This window comes from Glycine max, chromosome 10 (assembly GCF_000004515.6).
Source record: "Glycine max cultivar Williams 82 chromosome 10, Glycine_max_v4.0, whole genome shotgun sequence".
NCBI lineage: Eukaryota > Viridiplantae > Streptophyta > Magnoliopsida > Fabales > Fabaceae > Glycine > Glycine max.
In genome coordinates, this window is record NC_038246.2 from 47148221 (window position 1) to 47171948 (window position 23728).

At 31.6% G+C, this 23728-nt stretch overlaps 3 protein-coding genes across 7 annotated transcripts; 2 read left to right on the forward strand and 1 right to left on the reverse strand.

Moving 5' to 3' along the window:
• The first annotated feature begins 8569 nt into the window (after positions 1 to 8569).
• LOC100499643 (ERECTA-like kinase) lies at positions 8570 to 16005 on the forward strand. Of its 3 annotated transcripts, none has more exons than XM_006588324.4 (27): positions 8570 to 8934; positions 10297 to 10435; positions 10575 to 10646; positions 10771 to 10842; positions 10956 to 11027; positions 11117 to 11188; positions 11327 to 11398; positions 11490 to 11561; positions 11655 to 11726; positions 11827 to 11895; positions 12075 to 12146; positions 12251 to 12322; positions 12397 to 12468; positions 12548 to 12619; positions 12701 to 12772; positions 12880 to 12951; positions 13053 to 13124; positions 13204 to 13275; positions 13365 to 13436; positions 13539 to 13610; positions 13699 to 13770; positions 13875 to 13946; positions 14031 to 14104; positions 14195 to 14338; positions 14420 to 14758; positions 14889 to 15256; positions 15431 to 16005. In XM_006588324.4, the coding sequence occupies exons 1-27, from the start codon at positions 8811 to 8813 to the stop codon at positions 15785 to 15787; spliced, it is 2982 nt and encodes a 993-aa protein (XP_006588387.1). In that variant the 5' UTR covers positions 8570 to 8810; the 3' UTR covers positions 15788 to 16005. The 3 variants fall into 3 exon arrangements, with proteins under 3 accessions (XP_006588387.1, XP_006588388.1, NP_001237639.1); XM_006588325.4 differs by having other exon boundaries at positions 14195 to 14326; NM_001250710.1 differs by lacking the exons at positions 8570 to 8934; positions 11490 to 11561; positions 11655 to 11726; ... (1 more) ...; positions 12880 to 12951; positions 13204 to 13275 and having other exon boundaries at positions 10308 to 10435; positions 15431 to 15787.
• A 1515-nt stretch (positions 16006 to 17520) lies between these two features.
• LOC100806447 (uncharacterized) lies at positions 17521 to 19613 on the reverse strand. Its single transcript, XM_014762839.2, has 2 exons — positions 18254 to 19613; positions 17521 to 17992 (listed from the first exon to the last, which is right to left on the reverse strand). Exons 1-2 carry the CDS (start codon positions 19037 to 19039, stop codon positions 17885 to 17887), a joined length of 894 nt encoding a protein of 297 aa, XP_014618325.1. The 5' UTR covers positions 19040 to 19613; the 3' UTR covers positions 17521 to 17884.
• A 211-nt stretch (positions 19614 to 19824) lies between these two features.
• Positions 19825 to 22513, forward strand: LOC100527879 (SOH1 domain-containing protein). Of its 3 annotated transcripts, none has more exons than NM_001362426.1 (6): positions 19825 to 20042; positions 20185 to 20299; positions 20502 to 20599; positions 21202 to 21298; positions 21549 to 21627; positions 22051 to 22504. In NM_001362426.1, exons 2-6 carry the CDS (start codon positions 20250 to 20252, stop codon positions 22342 to 22344), a joined length of 618 nt encoding a protein of 205 aa, NP_001349355.1. In that variant the 5' UTR covers positions 19825 to 20042; positions 20185 to 20249; the 3' UTR covers positions 22345 to 22504. The 3 variants fall into 3 exon arrangements, with proteins under 3 accessions (NP_001349355.1, XP_040861501.1, NP_001235064.2); XM_041005567.1 differs by having other exon boundaries at positions 19830 to 19936; positions 22051 to 22513; NM_001248135.2 differs by having other exon boundaries at positions 19956 to 20299.
• The last annotated feature ends 1215 nt before the right edge of the window (positions 22514 to 23728 follow it).

Genomic DNA, 23728 nt, shown 5'->3' on the forward strand with positions numbered 1-23728 from the left:
GATATATATAGAGAGAGAGATATATATATATAAACACATTTATATATCAATATATATATATATATAGATGTGTGGATCTAGAGAGATATATATATATATATATACACACATATATATATATATATATATATATATATATATATATGTGTGTATATATATATATATATATATATATACATATATATATATATATATTTATTCTCTCATATATATATATATATATATATATATATATATATATATATATATATATATATATATATATATATATATATATATATATATATATATATATATATAATACCGTGAAATGTATAAAAAAATATACATAAGTAGTCAGTACATTTTTATTACTTAGTATATTATAATTACTTAGATTTTATATTTAAAATTCTCAGTATGTTTTTATGCTTACTTTTTGACCAAAAAATATATTAATTACCAAACTAAGAAGTTTAAAACTTTTCTATGGAATATTTGATTAAAAATAATTAAGTTATAAAAAATTAAATTTTATAATTTTAAACAAGTTAAATATTAATTTTAAGTCTGTTTCGCTTTATAAAATAAATAAGTAGTTTTTTATACGATTCTCTCAAATTATAATAGTACTTGAGTTAAAAACACATAATATTTTATCCGAGTGAGATGTTGAATATCGAATATACTAATTATGTCAAGTATCCGTTTCCTCTTGCACTTCAATCTCCATCGATTTTTTGGTGGGTCACACTCCACCTAATTTTCTATCCCTTTATCTGGAAAGCAACAAATTTTGAAATTTATATCCAGCATAACAACAAACTGAACTTCGTGCATGAGTTTATTTTTCTTCAAGGAAATAGACCATGCACACACTTGTTTTACCCATGCTATTGATTTGTTCCTCTTTTCTGCTATTGTTATTTTTTATGTGTTGAGAATTATATCTTTTATCACTCTTAAATATTTTCTTCTTCTTCTTCTTCTTAATTAAACTAGTACCTAAAGAAAACTAATATGAAAATACAAGTTATTAACAGTGACAATGCATGCATTAATATATTCGTAGCCATATGAAAGTGATGATTAATAGAAAATTCAGTCCTCAACAATTTACATTGTAATTACTTGGTATTATAAATTTGAAATTGTTGGTTCATGAGATGAGATGGAAATCCGGTTGATGAATTCAGCTGTCACTGTGTGACCCTTCTCATAACTAGCCTTAATTACTCATAAGACAAGTTTTGGAAATCTGATTTCAGGTGGACCCAGTCAACAAATTTCTTGCTTTATTTCTTGACGGATGTATCATCCGGAATAGAAACCTTCATATTTTTTAAAATTATTATTTTTTCTATAAAGGAAACATGTCTTCTCTTATCGTTTATAATTTTTTTCATTTCTATTAAATTTTCTGTAAACTTATTTAGCTAATTTTGAAACAAATTTAAATTATATTTTCAATTTTAAATGTAAATACATCGTATAAAACATAGAATATTTATTTTTAAAATGAGCTTGAAATTCATTCGATTTTAATTCAAATTTAAAACCATATTTTAAATAAGATACTATAAGAGAGTTTTTATAAATAAACTTTTGTATAAATTATAACTTTTTTTTTTAAAAAAAAAAACTTATTTCATTTTTCTTCTTCTTAAAGAAGCTTATGAAAAAAAATTATCTAAACCTTCATTTTTTATTTAATATGAATTATTTTATGATCTACGTTAGAGTTGTAGATTTCTTTATGATTATAAATACTAACTCATAATTAAAGGTTATGATGGAATTTTTGTGTCAAACCTTCAAGTTTACCGAACTTAATATGATTTTGTGTTCTCGTTTCTATTAGTTGATTGATTGACTAATAATCACACTATAAATAATTAATTGATGAAACTGTGAGATAAAGTTGATTTAAGAGTAGGATCAATCATAATTCTTTTACTTTCAGTTAGTTATTGAATCAAGAAACACGTTATTCTTTTTTACGGGAATAAGCTTATATATCTTATATCATTCATAAGCAAAACAACAATATGGTTTATTATTATTTTTTAAAGTTGTTGTCTTACATGATCATTTAGATTTGGGGGTAATATTTTGATAAGAGAAAGAAAGAAAAAAAAAAAAACAGCATACCACAAAACATCAAGCCTAAAAACAAACGGTAAAATTGGAGATAAACGGAAGAATTAGCAAATTGAAACTAACACGAAGAGCTTACATGCATTATCGTTGAAAAAGTCATCAACCAATTCTGATAGAATATAATCACAACATCATAATTATCTTTGATGCCTTCTGCAAGGTAGAAGGTGCATACTAATACTCACAACTTGGGATTAATAATATACAGCAAATTATAATAAATAAGTCATAATTGCATGCCAAAATATAATGAAAAAGTCAAAATCATATTAATTAAAAACAATGTACATTGCATTATGCAGACAATCTAACTATGGGAGCAATCAACAATGTCAACTAAGAGCTTAAACATATGCTCAATGTTTCGCGCAGGGTACATAGACACTTCATCAATGTAATTTATAAGTACAAATGAAACGTGTCATGCCAAAATAAAACTCATGTACTCATAAAATTAAAATGAAACTCATGCAAACTTGCGTCTGGGAACTGAAGTCCTTAGTAACACTTTTAAAAAGTTTTATCCATGATGTTATTTTAAAATTTAAATTATTTAAAGAAAAATATGAACATATTATTTAAAACTCTATACATCTTCACCATTATTTTTGCAAAGAATAAAAATAAAAATACACCAAACGATTAAAAAAATATTTAAATCTTAAGACTTTAAAATTTAGATACATATCTGTATTATATTTAACAATTTAGTGTGTATTTAAATAAGCGTGAACGAAATTAATTTTATAAAATTAATTAGGATTAAAATTGATTTTAAAATAATGTGGTTATGTTTGAATATTTTATTATAAAATTAAGTTAAGGGTAGAATTTGGTACAAAATTTTGAATTCAATGTTAAAATTACTAAAAATTACTTCAACTCAATATCAATTATAAACCCATAATTAATTCTAATTTTTTTAACTTGAAATTAAACATGTGTGGAAATGTATTCAAATTAATTATGGACTCAATCAATTTCTCAACATTAAAACAAACGCACTCTTAAAATGGATTCAATTAAAATTATTTTTTGCAGGTTTTACAAAAGCCGATCGATAATCATAATAACATAACAAATACATTAGCATTTCACCACGTACTTCTTATTGTAAATATTTTCCATCTATATACACTTTTTAGTTAATTTTGTGTTTCACAAATTCATAGCTTTTATCTATTGTCAAGTTTATTGAGTATAAGAGTGTTAAAAGTTATGGACAGTGATACTTAATTTGGGACGCTGAGAGTAATTTATAAGCTTAATTAGGTTAGATAAAAAAAAGTTGATTAGGTTTAATATTTGATTTTTAAAAAGGAAAAAAACTTTTCGTTTTGGTTTTATTGTTGAAGAGTTATATTATATGACTAACGAACTTGTCTAGGAACTTGAACCCTTAATGAACCATGTTGCAGCAACATGCTGAGAAAAGTAGAAGAGGGCTTAAATAATCTATCTCTCTGCATCATTAACTACAATGTTCAGACTTGGGTTTTTCATTTTTCATAAATTATTAATTGTGTATGTTAGATTGCTGGTAAAGTCAGAGGGAGGGGGAAGGATACGTAACCATCCATCATCATTTTCAAAGTAATTTGTTTGTTGTTTCTGTTTCTGAAAAAAGAGAAAATATGTAAGTTTGTCTTGAGTGTCAGTGGGACCCACATGATGGAGTCACGCCGGCCGACCGTACTATTCTGACGGCGGAATACCGGCGGATATGGTGCCGGCAGAATCTCCTTCTGAAACACTGCTCTACTGAGTCTACTGCTCTGCCTCTGAAGATGTTATTCATAGTTGATGATAGATTAGGCCTGATCCTCCCTTTGTCATCTCTTCAATGCTACCATTGTCCATTGGTTGTGTTATGCATTTTTTTTAATACTAATTATAATTAAATTCTTAGTCTTAAAGTCTTAAATTATAAGTGTAAGATTCTCAATGAAGTCCAAATATAGTATGTTAAAAGTTTAAACACATATAAATAGATTGAAAGATGAATTTTCAATGGAAAGGGTTCTAAAATTAGGATATCTCTTAATTGAGAAATAAGGACCAACATTTTAAAATACTGAAATTTATTTAAACAATGCCCATCTTATAATAAATATTCTTCATACAAATAAAGTTGGAAATTGAATTCCTAATTGATAATTTAAGTAGCAAATCATTTATTAATCATGTCACACATGTCTAGTGATTACAGGGTAGTTTGAATACATATTTTGAAATTCTACTGAGTCGACGTATGTTTTTAAAAATGTTTTTTCATTAATTATAAAGGTCACAAAATAAGTTGAGCCAGCTTTTTTAGAAAAATTGTTTACTAAAATATAAGACTTGAATTTTAAATTTTAAAGTTGAAATATATGTCAACTATTTTGTTGTGATTTAATCATATATTCTAATGAGAACTTATCTTTCGAAAATTCGACAAAATTCATAAAAGGTGAACTTTTACAATATTTAAACTTTATTTTAAAGGTTGAAATTATATTTAAACCTTTTTCTAGTCTAGTTCACTAGTTACTATAGCTCTTTATGCATATCTCATCAACAAACATTTGGTAGGATAATCCATTTTGTTACCTATAATTACTTATACTTTGAAATCACGTTGAAATTCATACTACTACAGATATCTTCAATTTCTAATAATTTCAAATTTTAATATCACAGAAACTTATTTGTAATGTATTTATAAAATAAAACGAGATTTATGTACTGGTAAAAAAATATCAGCATTATGATTGAATTTTATTTAAAAAATATTTTTGTCAATTTCGTATAAAAATAAAAGGTATTAGATTTAAATGTAGCACATTTGTAAAATTAAAATGTTTTTGTGTATTTACTTTTAGTGTAATGTCATATTTTTATTTGGATAAAAAAGTTACTACTTTATTATTTTTTTCTACGACGACTAACCATTCTTTTCATAAAAAAAAATCATTCTAAAAAAAGGATTAGATATGCTACTCATTAATTTTGTTTAATGCTAATTTCATTTAGCTAATAAAATGGTTATGAGTTGCATTTAAATTAAATGATCCTGCCTGCTGTATTTTAAAGTATTTGTCTTAAACGCTGCATTTGTAAAGTACTATATGGAAATGAATTTCTATTTTTTATTCTAAAACGGACAGAACTCGTATCACTCACGCATCATTAATGTCTCGCGTGTCGAGTTTAAATTTTTTTACAGTAAAATTGTTTAAATAAAAAAGTACACCCTAATAATTTGCAGGAAGATTTGGGAAAAGCGAACGAAAATGAAAGTAGCTTTGGTAACGGATTATGGAACATGGGATTAGTTTTGGATCCCCTTTACGAAACATTAGTTCAGTTTTTTTTTTTTTCAATTTTGATTTTAATTCCAGCAACTCGTGAATTTTTAAATTGAGGATAATTTACTCATAGACGAGAAATAATTAGTAATCCATATCAAATAAATCATCAGTAAAGAATATGTGTAATTTTGTAAAGATAGAACAAAGACATTAGACGTAATTTAACCTTAATTAAAGTAATGGCAATATAATTTTCTCAAAATTTATCCGCAAGTACGTCGAAGTGGAGCAAGATAGTAGTGCCATAAGAAAAGAAAAGGCAAAACCTTTTCAGCGTAATAAAAACAATAAAAAGGAAACTTGAAAAGGAGAATTAGCAAATGAAGAGAAGACAGTTCTAATTTAAGAGGAAAAGGACTCGGCAAGGCATAGTCTGTTTTATTGCTCAACTGGGAAAAGCTGCTGCTATTGTTTGCTATTTCTGCACATTCATGATCCCTTAAGCACCTACTGCGGTTTCAGACACAGACTTCAGTCTTGTTCACCATTTACATATTCTTTTGTGTTTTTAATTTTATGATAGTTTTGGTTTCTTTTTTTAAATTTAAATCTAACAGTCCAATATATAGGTTCATGATTGGATTAGTAAAATCACGTTATGAGTCAACATAATAAAAGGTTGCTTTTACTTTTTTCAATTTTTCATTATGAGTTTGATTTTCAGAATAATTTCTTCTACTTATCTAAACATGTTATAGTATAATAAAGCATAATTATTTCCACTTTTAATTATTTGTTTAAAATATTACATTAAAACAAATTAAACCTTTAAAAAGACTATGTTAAATTAACACGTCAAATAAAGATATTTAGTGAAGATGAATAAAGTAAATAAATTTAGTTGTTGATAATAAAACCAATAGTTTATAGATGAGTTTCTTACGTTATATTTTTACTAAGTAGTAAAATCATTTACTTTATTTTTTTTTTAAATGAGTTGTTTATTACACGAGTCAATTGTTAATCATATATACAAGGTAAGCAATGATTAATAAGTCGTTGGCGGTAGTTGTACATAACTTGTGTTTTTTTTTAATAAAATTTTTTATTTGAGTTTTATAAATAAAAAACATAATTAAAAGAAAAAAATTAAATTCAAAATGATTATTTAAGTTTTTTAACTGAAGTTAATGACCGACATTATAATAAATATTCTATACTAATAACATAATTAAAAAAATATAAGTGTACCGTACATAACCCACAAGATATCGAACTCGAATAACCAACTTCCATGATCTGGTATTATCTTTAGTGGGCATCATGGTGTGTTATTGAATTCATGGCCAGTTTTCGCTACTAATAGGAGAAGGAACAACATGAGCAAGTAAGTAAACATTTTATCTCTGTTACACTCCAAACACATACACTAACTTAAGCAGAGTCCTTTTTCGGCTATTCACTCCATCACCAAAGAATGAGCTCATCCATAAAAACATATACATGTCAACATGTCGAAAGATGTAGAACCTGGTAACAATAATAAAGAATGATAATTTTTTTATTTTTAAAACGAAGCACTAAAATAGATTTAATTATATTTATCATATAAAATTACCAATTAATCATATATCTAGTGAAATGATCACTTCAAGTATAAAAAAAGATTTTATACTTTTCGTCTTTCTGTATTTAGAAATATTAGCAAAGTCTTGGATAAAAAAGTGGTCGTAGCCTGTCCCTGTAGTTTCCTTGTTAGTCTTGATGAACAAGAAGTTCTCAGTTCTCCCCACCCTATTCTGATTCGGTTTACATGGAAGTAGTAAGTAACCATACACCATTATAGAAATAATACGATAACCACACGCCATGTCTTACCTCATGCGTTTACTGAAGTTGTTTTCTTCTTTTATTTTTCTTTGATGGAGTTATGGTATTAATATTCAATATTAGATTGGAACTTGCAGATCAACTTCAAGAGGCACTCTTTGATAAGGATACCCCAGGCATTGCTTTTTGACATAACGCCAAAACCCTCCTAAAAAACCCTTCATTTTCTATCTCTTAGTTCCATTTTATGCAATGAAATAAAACTTCTCAAATAGTGTCAAAGCCCGAAAATTGCCTACCATATATTTATCACGATTCATGAAGGGTATCTTAATTCCTTTTTTTTTTTTTTCCTGAAATGTTTTTTTTGAAGGAATTTTCTTGAAATGTTTTAATGCCTTTTTTTTTACTCAAGAAATGTCTTAATGCTTGTTTACTTACATAAAGTAATATCGTTTGTCTTTTTTTACGCAATATTATATTCTAGTACTCTGTCTCTCCAATCTTATTATTTTTAAAATTTTTCTTCCTTCCTATCCTATTATGCACAAAAAGGTGTAATTTTAACATTTTTCTACTAGTAAAAAACCTACAAACTTTTTCTATTGTTAAAATTAAATATAAAAGTAATTATTTTTATTTTATATAAAAATACAAAGATTTTATGGAAAAATATGTAAGATATAAAAATATGATTAATTATTTTACTTTCATCTTAACTTAGCAAATACTTTCTGATCAGTGCCTTATCTCGCACAATCCACAAACATTATCTCGCACAAGCCACAAACACGCGCTTCATGATCCAAAATTGTACGAGCGACGCTGTCCATGTCTCCTAGAACGCGCGTAGTAAGAAATAAGTGTCCCTTTGATTTCATGTTGCATAGTTAATTTTTAGTTTAAGATTAATTTTAGATAGTTTTCCATATTTTTAATTTTATATTAAAGATAAAGTCAAAATTAATGTTTAGAATTAATTGAGTTTAAGTCATTTTAGGTACCTTTTGGATAAAGAAATTTAAATTAAATTTTAATTCAAAATTAATATAAACCAAAATTATTAAAACATAAATCATATTACTTTAAAATTAATTTTTCGAAAAAGCACATTCAAAGCTCCACTAAAAATTGTCTTTGATTAATAGCCGTGGATGAGATTTGATTTATTAGTGAGAAAAGACAAAGAGGTTTAAGCGCACGCGAAGAGAGGCGCGTAAGTAAATAGGAGAAACTTTAGCTGTCAAATATGCTGGGAAACGGCGAGTACGAATGACGGCGGCTACCACCCTTATATTACAGTGACAGTCTCACTCTCACCTATCTAGCCTAACGTCGCTTCACCGCCGTTTCCCATTCTTATTCTCTCTCTTCATAACACTCTTCCTATTTACAGTTCACGCCAAATGCCTGCACTCTTTCTCTACTATTACCAAGCATTGGCCACACCAACACCAACGAATAACCTTTGTTATTGTAACTAATAACCACTGCATTTTTCCCATACTCGTTGATCTCTTCCACTAAGTGCTGTGGTTGGTGACCGCAATGGAAGACAATGCCTTGGTGCTGTTGTTCTATCCTGGCCGTCACAAGTGGAAGCTTCTCATGTCTCCTTTGCTGCTCATGCTCTTGCTTATCTCACCACTGGCTTCCTCCTTCAGTGAAGAAGGTTTGTTTTTTTGTGCCTACATTGTCATTTTGACCAACCCCTTTTGTTCTTTTCGTTTTCTTCGTTTTTACTTCACCTATCAAAATTTTGCCTTGCATCTTTTCTCTTGGCTTTTGTTTCGTGGGTAGTGTGATTCTATTTCCTAGTAGCGTTGTTTTTGTTGTGTTGCTGTTTTTTCATTTGAAAAACATTCCAGTGGAGTGTCGTTTTTCTTCACCACGACAAAGACAAATGTAGTTTTAAGTTCTCTTATTCTTCGTTTGTGTCATTCGATTCGCAGGTGTTTTTGTAGGCGGCTTAGATATTTACGATGTTGGATTTAGAGTAGCACTGGCGGTTTTTTTTTTTTTTTTTGAGAAGGTGGGGTGGGGATCCTGGAATAATAAAGTACTTTTTCCGTTCGAAGAAAGAATTCATGTGCTTTGAGATTTTTATACATAATTGAACTTACTGTGTTATTATGATGAATCATGAATGAATCCGAATTCGGTATGGTAACGCCTTTTTGTATACCTTTTCGCTCTCTTAACCTTTACCGGCGGATACTTCATTTCATGCCATACAAGGCTTAAGCAAACTTCTATTTGAAGAGATTCGAAACTGTAATAAGATGCTCTTTTTTTGTGTGGCAAATTATGGTTTCTTTGATGTGATCCGTGCAACAGTAAAAATGCATATAGGGATACCTTGACTTTTAATTAATCATTTTATCTATTTAGGTAACTCATTATTTTCGAGTTGTTTAGTGTAGGTACAGTTTAGGCAATATTTTAAACTGTATGTTGATTTGGTTCGCTTTGGGCATGACACTTTGACTGTTGTTCTTCAGTTTCAGGATATTTTTTTCATACTGTATTTATCTTTCTTTAATTTTGGTTAAAATTCTGCATTTGAATGCAGGATAATATCTATAATTTTTTATCTTTTTAAAATCATATTATTATATTATAGAAATTTATGAACACCAGCTCACATGGAAAAACTGACTTCTTTTACTGGCACACTCAAACTCGTGTTTTATCCATTAAAGTATGAATATAAATTTTGTATATTTCAAGTTCGGTACTTTTCTTTACCTATGCTGGAAAGAGGATTGCACCTTGCACTCTTTAATATTGCGTTAGTTTTGCAAAAATGCTTTATCCACATTTGCGGGGTTCGATTATAACTATTTGCCGCAGTTTACTAAATTGCTTATTTTTATAATGTGGCATGGTATGCCTAGCATAGATAATGGAACATAATATAATATCGTATTGAATTTGTTCGTATAACATGATAATTTGATATTGGTATATTTGTACATTACTGAGTTTTGGCAGTGCTTGAGTGTTGAATGGTCTTGAACTTGAAAATGCACAGGACAAGCGTTAATGGCTATGAAGGCTTTGTTCAGTAATATGGCAGACGTTCTCCTTGACTGGGATGACGCGCATAATGACGACTTTTGCTCTTGGCGTGGAGTTTTCTGTGACAATGTCAGCCATACTGTGGTTTCTCTGTGAGTTTATTATTATCCCTTGGAGAATACTATTTAGCTTTACTTATTGTCTTAATATCTTTCATTGACTACTGTTTTTATGTGTGTTAATTAACTGTTTTTTGTTAAGTTGTTGAAGTGCTTTATTTTGTTTGTGCAGGAACCTGTCCAGTTTGAACCTTGGTGGAGAGATATCACCGGCCATTGGTGACTTGACAAACTTGCAATCCATGTATGTTTGTTTGGTTTCAAAGAGTTGAACCTTTTAACATTTGGTTTCGAATGTGCATATCTGTAAAGTTTTAAACTTTGATTTTAGCTTAAGAGTCTGCTTTTCTTTTTTTCTGCAATCACAGAGACTTGCAAGGGAATAAACTAACTGGGCAAATCCCTGATGAAATTGGAAACTGTGCAGCACTTGTTCATCTGTAAGACTCTAGCCTTATACTATTTACTACTTGATGTTCTAGTCTTGATCGGAGGGTTTTGTTCCTATGACATAAGTGCTTATCAGTTGTCACATTTTTTCGTGGATTTGTAGGGATTTGTCCGATAATCAGCTTTATGGTGATATACCTTTCTCATTGTCAAAGTTGAAGCAGCTCGAGCTTTTGTAAGTTTTAAAACAGAATTAACATTCGATGTGTTTTGCTTTTTTTAAATTTTAATTGAACGAGTTTTGAGTGGAACTGGTGAAAGCAGAAATTTAAAGAGCAATCAATTGACTGGTCCTATCCCTTCAACTTTATCCCAAATTCCCAACCTCAAGACTCTGTAAGTTTTTATCTTCTTCTCATTAATTTTGCAGTGTTTGTAAGTTGTAACTTTTTATATGAACGAAGAATGTTAATCCTTCATTGCTTTAGCTGCCTCTAAAGAAGTTCTAATAACTGCTTTTGGTCATGTTTATAGGGATCTTGCTCGGAATAGGCTCAGTGGCGAGATACCAAGAATACTCTATTGGAATGAAGTCTTGCAGTACCTGTGGGTTTTTATCTTTACATTTACATCTGGATGATTCTTCATGTTTGTGTTATTCATTAAGGGATTTTATTGTGATTGTACATTGCTGCAGTGGGTTGCGTGGGAACATGTTGAGTGGTACTTTGTCCCGTGATATCTGTCAATTAACTGGTTTGTGGTATTTGTGAGTACCCCAACTGAAGCAATATGTAGTTTCTCTTCTTGTTGCCTTACATGATTACATCTGTTTTGACCTTTGTTTTTTGTGATTTTTCAGTGATGTGAGAGGTAATAATTTGACTGGTACTATACCTGACAACATTGGGAACTGTACAAGTTTTGAAATCTTGTATGTTATGTATTTTATTTGATATTCATGTGTTATGTTCAATATTTGATTTCCAATAATTTTGTCCTCATTGTCACTTTATTGTTTCATTGAATTTCAGGGACATATCGTATAATCAGATTACTGGGGAGATTCCATTTAATATTGGATTTCTGCAAGTTGCTACTTTGTGAGTACTTTGACTGTGAAGTTATTGTTTTAATGTTACACTTAGCACTACTATGAATCACTTGCTTTCTGTCTTCTCTCTCTTCTTGACAAAGGTTTATTTTGTTTGAGAATGTGATTGGTCATGTTATATGGAGAAGGATAAGTATATGTTCACGTATGAATGTTTTTTCTGCCTAGGTCACTTCAAGGAAATAGACTAACTGGGAAGATTCCAGAAGTGATTGGTTTAATGCAAGCCCTTGCAATATTGTAAGCATACCTTATCATTTTTCCAAGATGAAGAAAATATTAGCTATTTAATTGCTCATTTGATGCAATTCAATATATTTTTTTGTTTCTTGACATTGTGGTAGGGATTTGAGTGAGAATGAGTTAGTGGGCTCGATTCCCCCCATTCTTGGTAATCTGACTTTCACTGGCAAATTGTGAGTGCGACTTTGCTTTGACTTAAACTCCTTTTAGTCATATTGCAAGTTGCCTGACAACTTCAATTAATTAGGTACCTTCATGGAAACATGCTTACGGGTCCTATACCTCCTGAACTTGGCAATATGTCCAAACTGAGCTACCTGTGAGTTGACCAATAATATTTGTGTAATCATTTTCCTATGATTTTATTTGCATGTATTTACTAATTATGTTTTGTCCAGGCAATTGAATGATAACGGCCTAGTGGGTAATATTCCAAATGAATTTGGGAAGCTAGAACATCTTTTTGAATTGTGAGTTATTAGTTCATCAGTTACACTTTCAATAACAGTTATCCATGTCTGTGGTGCTAAGTTGCTTCATTTACTATTTAGGAATCTCGCGAACAATCATCTTGATGGAACTATCCCACATAACATAAGCTCCTGCACTGCCTTAAATCAATTGTAAGATTTTTTATTTCTACCCGGTAGTTATGTTGAACTGTTTAGAATGTTCTGTAGTTTTCAAATCATTAGCATGAATTTTTGTTTATATTTGATTTCTTTTGCAGTAATGTGCATGGTAATCAGTTAAGCGGTTCTATTCCATTGAGCTTCCGCAGCCTAGAGAGTTTGACATGCTTGTATGTTAACTCTAACTGTTGTATATAGATTTGTTGACTAATATTAATGGTAGATTTCTTCTTTTTTTATTGAAGTAATATTGAAATTCTTTAATCTCCAGAAACCTCTCATCAAACAACTTCAAGGGGATTATACCAGTTGAGTTGGGGCATATCATTAATCTAGATACATTGTAAGTTTCTTGAGTAAAACATCAATCCTGATGAATTACAATGTGCACTGTATTAATTATTTAATTTATAATGTATCAGGGATCTATCTAGCAATAATTTTTCAGGGCATGTGCCAGCATCTGTTGGTTATCTAGAGCATCTCCTGACCCTGTAAGATAGAAATTGTAATGAAACATGTCATCTTACTAGCATTGTTTTCTATTGCTGGTGTCCTGAATAATATTTACGTGTAAATGCAGGAATTTGAGTCATAACCACCTTGATGGTTCCTTGCCTGCTGAATTTGGGAATCTCAGAAGCATTGAGATTCTGTAAGTTCTATTGACTTTTTTAGAAAGATAAAATTCAATGTCTGATTGAGTTTTCTACATCATATGATCTTATTAACGCATAATAATTTATTCTGCCTCTAGTGATTTGTCATTCAACAATATCTCTGGTAGCATTCCTCCGGAAATTGGACAGCTGCAGAACCTTATGTCTCTGTATGTATATTTATGATGTATTTTGTGTATAATGAGTTGTGTTGATCAATAACAGCATTAACTTATTTTTACTTGAATTATACGTTAGGTTTATGAACCACAATGATCTGCGTGGGAAGATTCCTGATCAGTTGACTAATTGTTTCAGTCTAACCTCACTGTGAGTATGCCTATCAGCCAACTTGTTTGCCTTTACTTTTGTTTACCCTTCTTCCCAGTTTTACTTTGTTTGAACTGTTTTCTGTTTTTTTTTTCATGTTTTAGAAATTTGTCCTATAATAACCTTTCTGGTGTAATTCCTTCAATGAAGAACTTCTCATGGTTTTCTGCTGACAGGTATTGCAAAATATCCTCGTGTTTTCATTGGTTTTTTTTTATCTTCTATTTATCAATGACACTGACACGTGGGACATTTTACAGCTTCCTTGGAAATTCTTTACTATGTGGAGATTGGTTAGGATCAAAATGCCGTCCTTACATACCAAAATCAAGAGGTGTGGTTCTATACCTTATTTAAATGCATTTATGCAATTGAGTTGTTTGAATATAATGATGCCAATTTTTGTACATTTTTCTTTTTCCAGAGATTTTTTCGAGAGTTGCTGTTGTATGCCTCATTCTTGGAATTATGATATTGTTGGCCATGGTATTTGTAGCATTCTACAGATCCAGCCAATCGAAGCAATTGATGAAAGGAACCAGTGGAACTGGGCAAGGCATGTTGAATGGTAGCTCTTTTCTAGTGATAGTAGTTTAAAGTTTTGCCTTAAATGTTTCTTATTTTGTTATGTTGTGTTTGCTTCTTTTAGGTCCTCCAAAACTAGTTATTCTTCACATGGATATGGCTATCCACACCTTGGATGATATAATCAGAGGTACTGAGAATCTCAGTGAGAAATATATCATAGGGTATGGTGCCTCTAGCACTGTATACAAATGTGTTTTGAAGAATTCCCGACCAATTGCAATTAAGCGACTGTACAACCAACAACCACACAATATAAGGGAGTTTGAGACCGAACTTGAAACAGTTGGTAGCATTAGACATAGAAATCTTGTCACCTTGCATGGATATGCTCTTACTCCCTATGGAAATCTTCTTTTCTATGACTATATGGCGAATGGCTCACTGTGGGATCTTCTACATGGTAATGTTGCTGAACTGCTAGCAGTCTCTTGATTGAATTAGTAGATGATTTTGAAATTATTTGTTGCAAGTGTTACTTCAAATCTATATATATTACATTGTTCTGATGCTGTAATTGTCTTATGACACAGGTCCTTTGAAGGTGAAACTTGATTGGGAAACTCGCCTGAGGATTGCTGTTGGAGCAGCCGAAGGGCTTGCATATCTCCATCATGACTGCAATCCACGAATAGTTCACAGAGACATCAAGTCTTCAAATATTCTGTTGGATGAGAACTTTGAGGCGCATCTTTCTGACTTTGGCACGGCAAAATGTATCTCAACAGCAAAAACTCACGCATCAACTTATGTCCTTGGAACTATAGGCTATATTGACCCTGAGTATGCCCGAACATCTAGGCTGAATGAAAAATCAGATGTGTATAGTTTTGGAATAGTTCTGCTGGAGCTACTTACTGGGAAGAAGGCCGTGGACAATGAGTCCAATTTGCATCAATTGGTATGTGTATTACTATAACATGCACTAAATCTGTATTTTGGTTCATATTGATTCACAAAAACATAATTGTGGATATGCATGTTTTGAGTGAATAGTTTTTTCATTTTGTCAAATGCGTGTACAATCATGCTAATATACCTAAATTCTTGACTCATTTTTTGCATGATTTTTCAGATATTGTCCAAGGCAGATAACAACACTGTAATGGAAGCTGTGGATCCAGAGGTCTCTATTACCTGCACTGATCTGGCTCATGTCAAGAAGACCTTTCAGCTTGCTTTGCTTTGCACGAAAAAGAACCCTTCTGAGAGGCCTAGCATGCATGAAGTAGCCAGGGTGCTGGTATCACTACTTCCTTCACCTCCAAGTAAAATCCTTGCCCCTCCTGCAAAGAAGTTCGACTATGCGCATTTTGTGATCGAGAAGGGACAACAGAGAAAAATGGAAGAACAAAAACCTCAGCAGGATAACAACTCATCCAATGCTCAATGGTTTGTTCGCTTTGGGGATGTTATCTCCAAGAGCACTTGACCTTTCTTACCTATGTGCCTGAAGGATTCATGTCAGTGAAAAAACTAGTTTCTTTTTGTGATTAGATATCATATATCATTTGGATAGAGGTTAAAGGGCTTTACTATTATAGGACGTTTCTACTGTATATCTTACAACAGTTGTTTTCAAGCATTGTTATGGCAAATGGTTAAGAGCACTTACGATGCTTCTTTTAGTTGTTATGGTTTTTACTTTTCCTTTGATTTTACCAGTGGTGATATTGTGATTGATTTTAGTGTAAAATCAGCAGAGCGGGCTTATGCAGTTTATCATATATATTGAATTTTGTAATTGAATATCGGTTTGACAAGAATTATTTATCATGGGCTGTAAATTTAGTGTAAAGCAATTTATACTTGTGTAAATGACCTGATTTTTTCAACATTTCGAAAATTAAACAATCATATTGGTTTTTGTTGTGAAATTAGTAAGGCTTAGACTTGTGACCAAGTATTTTATGATACATAAGAAAACTTGCATTTTAGTATTGAAATTCACTTAATCAAGTTTTTTGTTACAAATTTTTCTCAATGTTTAACATGTCTTTTGTCGACTAAAATTCTACACTCTATTGTGTAAATAAATAGTGTCCGTCCCTAATGCTAGAGTTCTTACTTGAAGAACAAAAAATTGTGAACTAATTGACACAAACCATTCACAACTACAGCCAAAGCCAAAAATTAGTAAGTAACAAGGTCAAAATTAATTAACTACGTGAGTTATTACAAAATTTTTTTACTTTGAAATGTCAAAGCCAAAACGCACCCGGCTTGTTCATCTCCCATTGCAGTATATTTTGTCTGTTAAATTCTTACTTTGTTGAGCATTTGAAACATAGGGAACAATCCCAACTCTTTTTATTTTCTTTGGCTTTCATTTTTTGCGCACATGGATCAACACTTTGCTACGACAATTCTAGCATATGTGGCGAACAAAAGTGTCACATGACAGGTGGATAAGAACTACTTCATGCTTCAGCCATTTTGAAATTTAGAGAAGCAGCCAAGATGTACGGAAGGGTTGGAACAAAGACATAATGAGATGTGAAAAATTTATCACGGTAATAGTAAATTTCTAATAATTTACAATAATGTTTGAATATATATGCAAATGATCTGGAAAAAAGAATATTAAGAATGTCTAATAATTGAAAGTACCAGGAGAGTCAGAACCTTATTCTCCCAGTTCAATATTCTCAATATATATAAAAATTGTTCGGTCATATATCACGTGTTGGCTGGACAATATGATCAATATAATTTTTTTTACTTGTTTCTTTTACTCTTTCTCTTTTTATTTTTTATTTTTACTTTTTTTGTTTTTTTTTACCGTTCAAAGCATGGACACTGCTTTCTTCTTTTTTCTTCATACATTATTACATTACATCATTATTTTACATTTTTTCTCTCCTTTATTTTTTATTTTTTTAATCTATTTTCCTTCTACCATCTACACCAAAATATAAAAGTGCATACTCGATATTTTTCTATAATTTTTCTCTAGTTATTGAAATTCCAAGAGAACTGTTGAAAGCAGTGGACCTGTGGTTGCAGCTCCGTTATTTTCACTAACATTTATGGTTATTACTTTTCATTGTTATATACAGGTGCCGTTTTAAAAATGCTGGGATACAATCTAGTTAGTGTTTTTACACTGCTCTCTAATTAAAATTAGAATGCCATCTCCCGAACTTATGTTGTCTTTTAATGTAAACCTTAATTGTAAATATTATTAAAGAAAAACTTCAACTTTAATTTTAGAATAACACAAAAAAAGATACTTTCTTGTTCAAGACCAATGTACAAATCCATAGTTGTAAGTACAAGTACTGTTATGAGGAGTATGAGCTAACTTTTGGAATTGACTGATGAGGATATATTACAATGCAAAACTAAACTCTTTCAGAATCCACTTTCGACATTCTTAACACATGAAACCCATAAGTTGCAAGAGACCTGACAAAGTAAATTAAGAGAGATTGATTTATAATCAATAGCCAGATAGGTTTTTTGTTCTAGAGCAGTTTTGGTACTTCTCTTCTTGATATTTCCTTTTGCATCATTGATCCTGTCATGCCTATACCAGTTTCAGTTTGGGAAAGTACTTCCTCTTTAGCAGCCCTTCAATCATATTGCTGTCAGTTACAACGGAGAAGCATCCAAACGCTTGCTTTCTAGTGATTTTCTGCGCAATATTGAGAGGCAAAATAGTAGAACTCTCGGTTGGACATAACTTGTATCGTAACCATTTAACAATTTATCCTCATTTGAACTGGAATCATATGATATTATTGTAGTAATAGATGTTCAAAATGATCCCAAATGTTCTTATAAAAAATGATTACCAAGTTTCCTATAGAGTTCTAAAATCTTGCAGCCATGCAAATATAGATAGTGAAAGGAAAAGAAAAAATAGAAGGGATATTGGATGTTATATTGTTATTACCTTTGGTGGATCCCACTTTTTCATTTGAATTGCTTTCCTTCTGCAGCTTCTTCTTCGGCTTATCATAATCAGCTCTCCAAGTGTTGGTGGCTTCCTTACCAAGTCACTGGCACAATTTTCATGAACAAGCTCTTTCTCTCTTAGTTCTTGCGGGCTTGAAGTTACTTTTTCCAAATTCTCATCCCTTTCAAGGAAGCCAGACTTAGGTGGAAACAAGGGAAATAAACACTCAAGGAACGTAGCACCAATTGGACTTGACATGCCAGTTGCATAGCTGCTTGTGCCACTGTCTGTCTCTGAGGAGGAGGCTGGTGAGGATGGGGTGGTTTCCCTCAGTGGAATGGCAGTGGAAACTTTAGCTGATGGCACAAGACAATTTGCAAGCAATGAGGGAACTGAACTAACAAAAGACTCATCTTCATCAAAGCTAAATGCTTCAAGGTCTAAGGTAGTTATGCTTTCATTGTCACTGCTGCTTAAGCTTCCTTTGTCTTTGTCATGATCATGGCCAAAGTTGCATGCAAAAGAAAATGCTGAAGATGATGCAACATGAATAAGTAATGGCTTTGGAGGCACAGGGTGGTCCACTGAGAAATTGGGAAGAGGTTTTCCTGGCTTTTCTTCCCAAACAAAGGGGACTGAGGCAATTAGTTTGAGTGGAGTTTTAGGGACCTCTGGCTCTGGCTCTGGCTTCCAATCTTTCTTAGGAATGCCTGGCTTTACTTCCCATATGAAAGGAACTGAAGGTGGTTCCCTAACATGCTTCTTCTTTCCTGTTTCATTCATTTTTCTTTGCTTTGGTGCATTTGAACTATTAAGTCCATTTTATAGTAGTCGTCTCTATGAGTAGGAGTGGTTTAGTACCAACCTTTGTTAACTGTACCATTTTGTTTTCTAAAGAGATTAGGCATACCTGCCCTCCACTCCAACTTCGTCTACATTACAACCTTCTTACTACGGAGCAAGTTGACTTGGAATATTTCTTGCCAATTGCCAAACTTTGGGATCCACAGGTACATGAGACAGTTTTTTGTTTTTTGAATTACACGAGACAGTTTTGAACATATATGTATTGTATTCTCCTCTTCCATTATGTATTGTATTGTCCTACCTACTCTTCCATATCTTCTATTTCTTTTGACCCTTTAAATGTGTATTTTTTGAACATATATGTTTTTTGTTTTAAGAAAGTGTTTTCTATTTTTTTTTCATTTTCAAATTTTTAGGATTTAGAAAATGTTTTTTTTATAATCATCATAATTAGAATTTTTGACTTCTAGTTTGGTATTTTTTTTTTCTGTGGTATCAGGATGGTTTCTCTTCTAATGTTGGGGATGATGAGATAACAACGGAAATATGATTCTATTGTTGTACTGTAAAACAAAATTACATTTCTGTTTCACATATGGAGGTTGAAAAAAAAAAAAAGAAGATAAAATTGGGTTTTTTTTTTTTTTTCACTTTTATATGTGTAATAGAAACTATGTATAAATGTACAACAGAATCATATTGAAATGATATTTTTGGAATTACTTAAAAATCCTCCCATATGGGTAGGGAATAACATTTTTGGGAGTGGCAATACTAGCTCCCTAAACCAAACACGCTGTTACGTCTTCTGCTTGGCAAATTTCTATTTGTCTCTTTAGGGATCAGGAAGATCAGTAAATGTTTTTTATTTAGGTTTTGTTCCTTAAATAATTTTTTCCCCTTTTCCCTTTTCTCCTTAACCCTCACTTGCCTGTTCTTCTTTCCGAAACACCTCTACCTGTTCTTGTTCTCTCTACCGGTAATTGCATGAAGGATGGTTGGTCAATGGCAAAACCAGAAGCCAGTTTGAAAATAATCATATCATCATTTTGACCTAATCAAATCGAAACAACCACCTAATCTCACTCTGAAAATCGTTTCCCTTTGCTGAACTTGAACAGGTCGGAGAAAACTCTCGGTTGCCGTAGCCCCTCACGTGCAATTAAGACAGTACCAATTCTATTCCATGGCCTCTAAAATCGAAAGCGAGAATTCAACCGATACTTCTCCATCATCGTAAGCTAATTTTTCCATCTCTTTGCTTGCTTCGTACCACATTATCATACCCTAACATGGTTTGGTTTTTGTCTTCTGCTTTATTTGAAGCACATACCCTTTTTTTCTTACCAAATTTATGTGGGTCCTGATGCGAAAAAAAGGTGTCATTTTGGGTTCAGTGGGATATGTTCTGCTAATAAGGGCGTTGCACTTTTTTCAGGCCAAAGAACATATACAAAGATCCAGATGATGGGCAGCAGCGCTTTTTGCTTGAATTGGAGTTTGTTCAGTGCCTTGCCAATCCTACCTACATCCACTGTACGATTTTAACTATTTGATTTGATGGTTTCAGCTTCATTGAACAAAATATCTGCATCTGTTGATTGTTGCAAGTAATTAGTGTTCTTTGACACAACAGCTTATTTAGGACAAAGATTAGGCATATTTGGCTTTTATTCAGCATATGACACTTGGTCAGTTTAAGGGGATTAAGGCTTTAAATTGCAGTCGTGTTTGCAATTTCATTACAATCCTTGAAATTGTAATGAAATTTCAGATGATGATGCGGCCATATTGCGGTTGCAGAGACCCCAAAACCGTTGACATTGCGGCCACAAATTGCTGTTGCAGACCTTTTTTAAAACCTCTGACAGAAATGTTTAGGGATTTGATAGCTTGATCCATTGATGTTTCCTTCTTCTTCTTTTTTTATCATTTCCTCTTTGTTGTTTTGTGTTTTGCCTTTGAGTTCGGGGAAGATAGCTTATCCTCAAAACTTCTTTTAATTTTATTTGTCTTGATGAAATTCCTTCTTATATAATTTTTTTAAAATGCACCATGCTTTGTCATTTGAATGTGTATCTGAGTTACTTTTATATTTTTTTTTGCCTTATTCTTATATTTGTTACACTTTTGAACAGATTTGGCCCAAAATCGATACTTTGAGGATGAAGCATTCATTGGATACTTAAAGTATCTTCAATATTGGCAACGCCCTGAATATATTAAATTTATTATGTAAGCCTTTTCTTCAAATTAGGTATTATGGAATACTATTCTATCTGGCACTGAGTAATTTCAATTAGGGTAAAGGATTAAAAATTTAGGCTAGGGATACATGAAATTCAACAGTCAATGCGTGGCACGTGACTATGAATGGGTCTGGCATCTGTTACTTTTTTTCTTCCCACCCCCTTATTTCATTTGATGTTTTGCTTTACTCTGGCTGGGTTGCTATCCTAACTTGGTCATTTTCTATGAATGCTAGGTATCCTCATTGCCTCTATTTTCTTGAGCTGCTTCAGAATGCAAATTTTCGCAATGCAATGGCGCATCCAACCAATAAGGTAAATTGCAGTATCTTTTTGCTCCTGTCTGAAGTAACGGCCTTATCTATTTCTTTTATAATAGATTCTCCTTTAATATCAAATTTACTTGTAATTGTATGAATTGAGGTTGAGGGCAGAGGTGATCCTTTGAGTCATTCTACTTAACTTGAACAATCTCTTTGTAGGCGAATCTACAGTCTTTTATTGTATTTGTGATATTGTGAGGTGATAGGAATTGATAATTGATAAGCAAAGGTTTAATGCCACCCTGGTATAGATATCATGTCACTGATAGATTTATCAGTCTAGTTGGTTAATTATGGTCGTTCACAGATCAAGCCAGATGGCCTGCATTGCAAATCATTGAAATAAATAACTTTGAATAATTGCTTGCCTTGTATTTCATGGATTGTGCAAATATCATTTGTTTTTGTATATTAGGAACTGGCACACAGACAACAATTCTACTTCTGGAAGAACTATAGGAACAATCGGCTAAAACACATTTTACCAAGATCCCTTCCTGAACTTAGCGCCACACCTGCAGCTCCTGCTTCAACCTCATCTCAGGCACCTGTGTCTGCACTACCACCAGTACCTGCAACAAGTGTTGCTGTGACAGCAACACCTTCTCAAGCTCCTTCTCCAATGCCATATGGTATGCCCCCTGGCTCTGGTCTTGCAAAAAATGACATGAGGAATCCTACAGTTGATAATAGAAGGAAGAGAAAGTGACTGTATAATACGACATGTAAATTGATTATAAAAGCAATGCAATGTGGTTGGATCAGGCAATCAGTTTATTTTTCCTTCTTAGTTGAAAGATTGAAGTGGTGATATTGATCGAACCAAATTTTTTTGCAAGTTATTTTTTTTACTGTTAATGTTATTAAATATTAGTTAATTTGCACTTGGTTAGTTAATTTTCACTTGGGCTGAAACAGTTCTGATTGGAAATCCGTATGCAGTTAGTCAAAACTCATTATGTTTGATGCAAATGACTTGTGAAATGATTTTACAATTGGCATGTTACTTTTGATGGTTTCCACTGCCTGACATTGCTGTTGTTAAGGACAAATATAATAGAAAGACAGATTCCGTGTATACAAATATTGAAATTTCGGCTCATAGCATTCAATGAAATTACTTGTATGGACCTTTGTGATGTGGTTCTTTTAACACTTTGCTGCATCCTCCCATAGTTTCCGAATGCCTTCTACTCTCGTTGAAGATTTTGATTGACTAGTTCATAGCCAGTGTACCTAATTTGAAATTTTGGGGTCATCAAAATGAGAAAAATGGAGTTTGCTAGCCTTCTAATTGCTTACATATATGATTTCTACGTATTATCTATATGTGCATATTTCAAGACAGCTTCAATAGGGGCAGTAATGATTAGTTTCGTTCAACTTGGAAATAGAGTTACCATTGTGTGGTCGAAAATCTACAAGCCTCTGAAGCTTCAACACCTTAGCTTGGGACGTGGGGGTGTTAGGGTGGTTGTCTTTTTGTGTCTCTTGTCCGTTGTAGCTGAGTAAAATTGCGACAAACACAAACATGAAACTCAATCGGGTGGTTTATCTTATGAAGTAACTTTTATAACTTCATATGCTAAAGCTATCAAAATACTTTTTTTCCTTAATTATTAGATCTTTTCAATTAATTTATGCATCTTAAAAATAATAGTTAGTTTAATTAATCATATTAAATTTATCAATTAATTGTACTATAGTTTTAAAATTATCATTTTTTTATTTCATTATCCACTTAATTGTTTTTGTTTGGGGGAGAAAATAATTTAAAAAATAACTAATACATCTAAAAATTAGAAAAAAAATCTTATAAAAAGAAATAAATAAGTTTTTTAAAAGTCTTATAATTAAAAACGAAATAAATAAATAAATTTATATTCTGTATTTTCCTTAGGAAAATACAGAGATTTTTGGTTTTTATGATATTATTGACAATCATAAAGACAATTTTCTTGTAATACAAATATTTGTGCAATTATTTTATTACAATTAAGAAGCAATTGCCTCGTGTTGTAAAATATTTTTGGATTCCCGAAAATTAATGTATTTATTCGACTAAGTCATGAACCACAAAAATATCCTTTTTT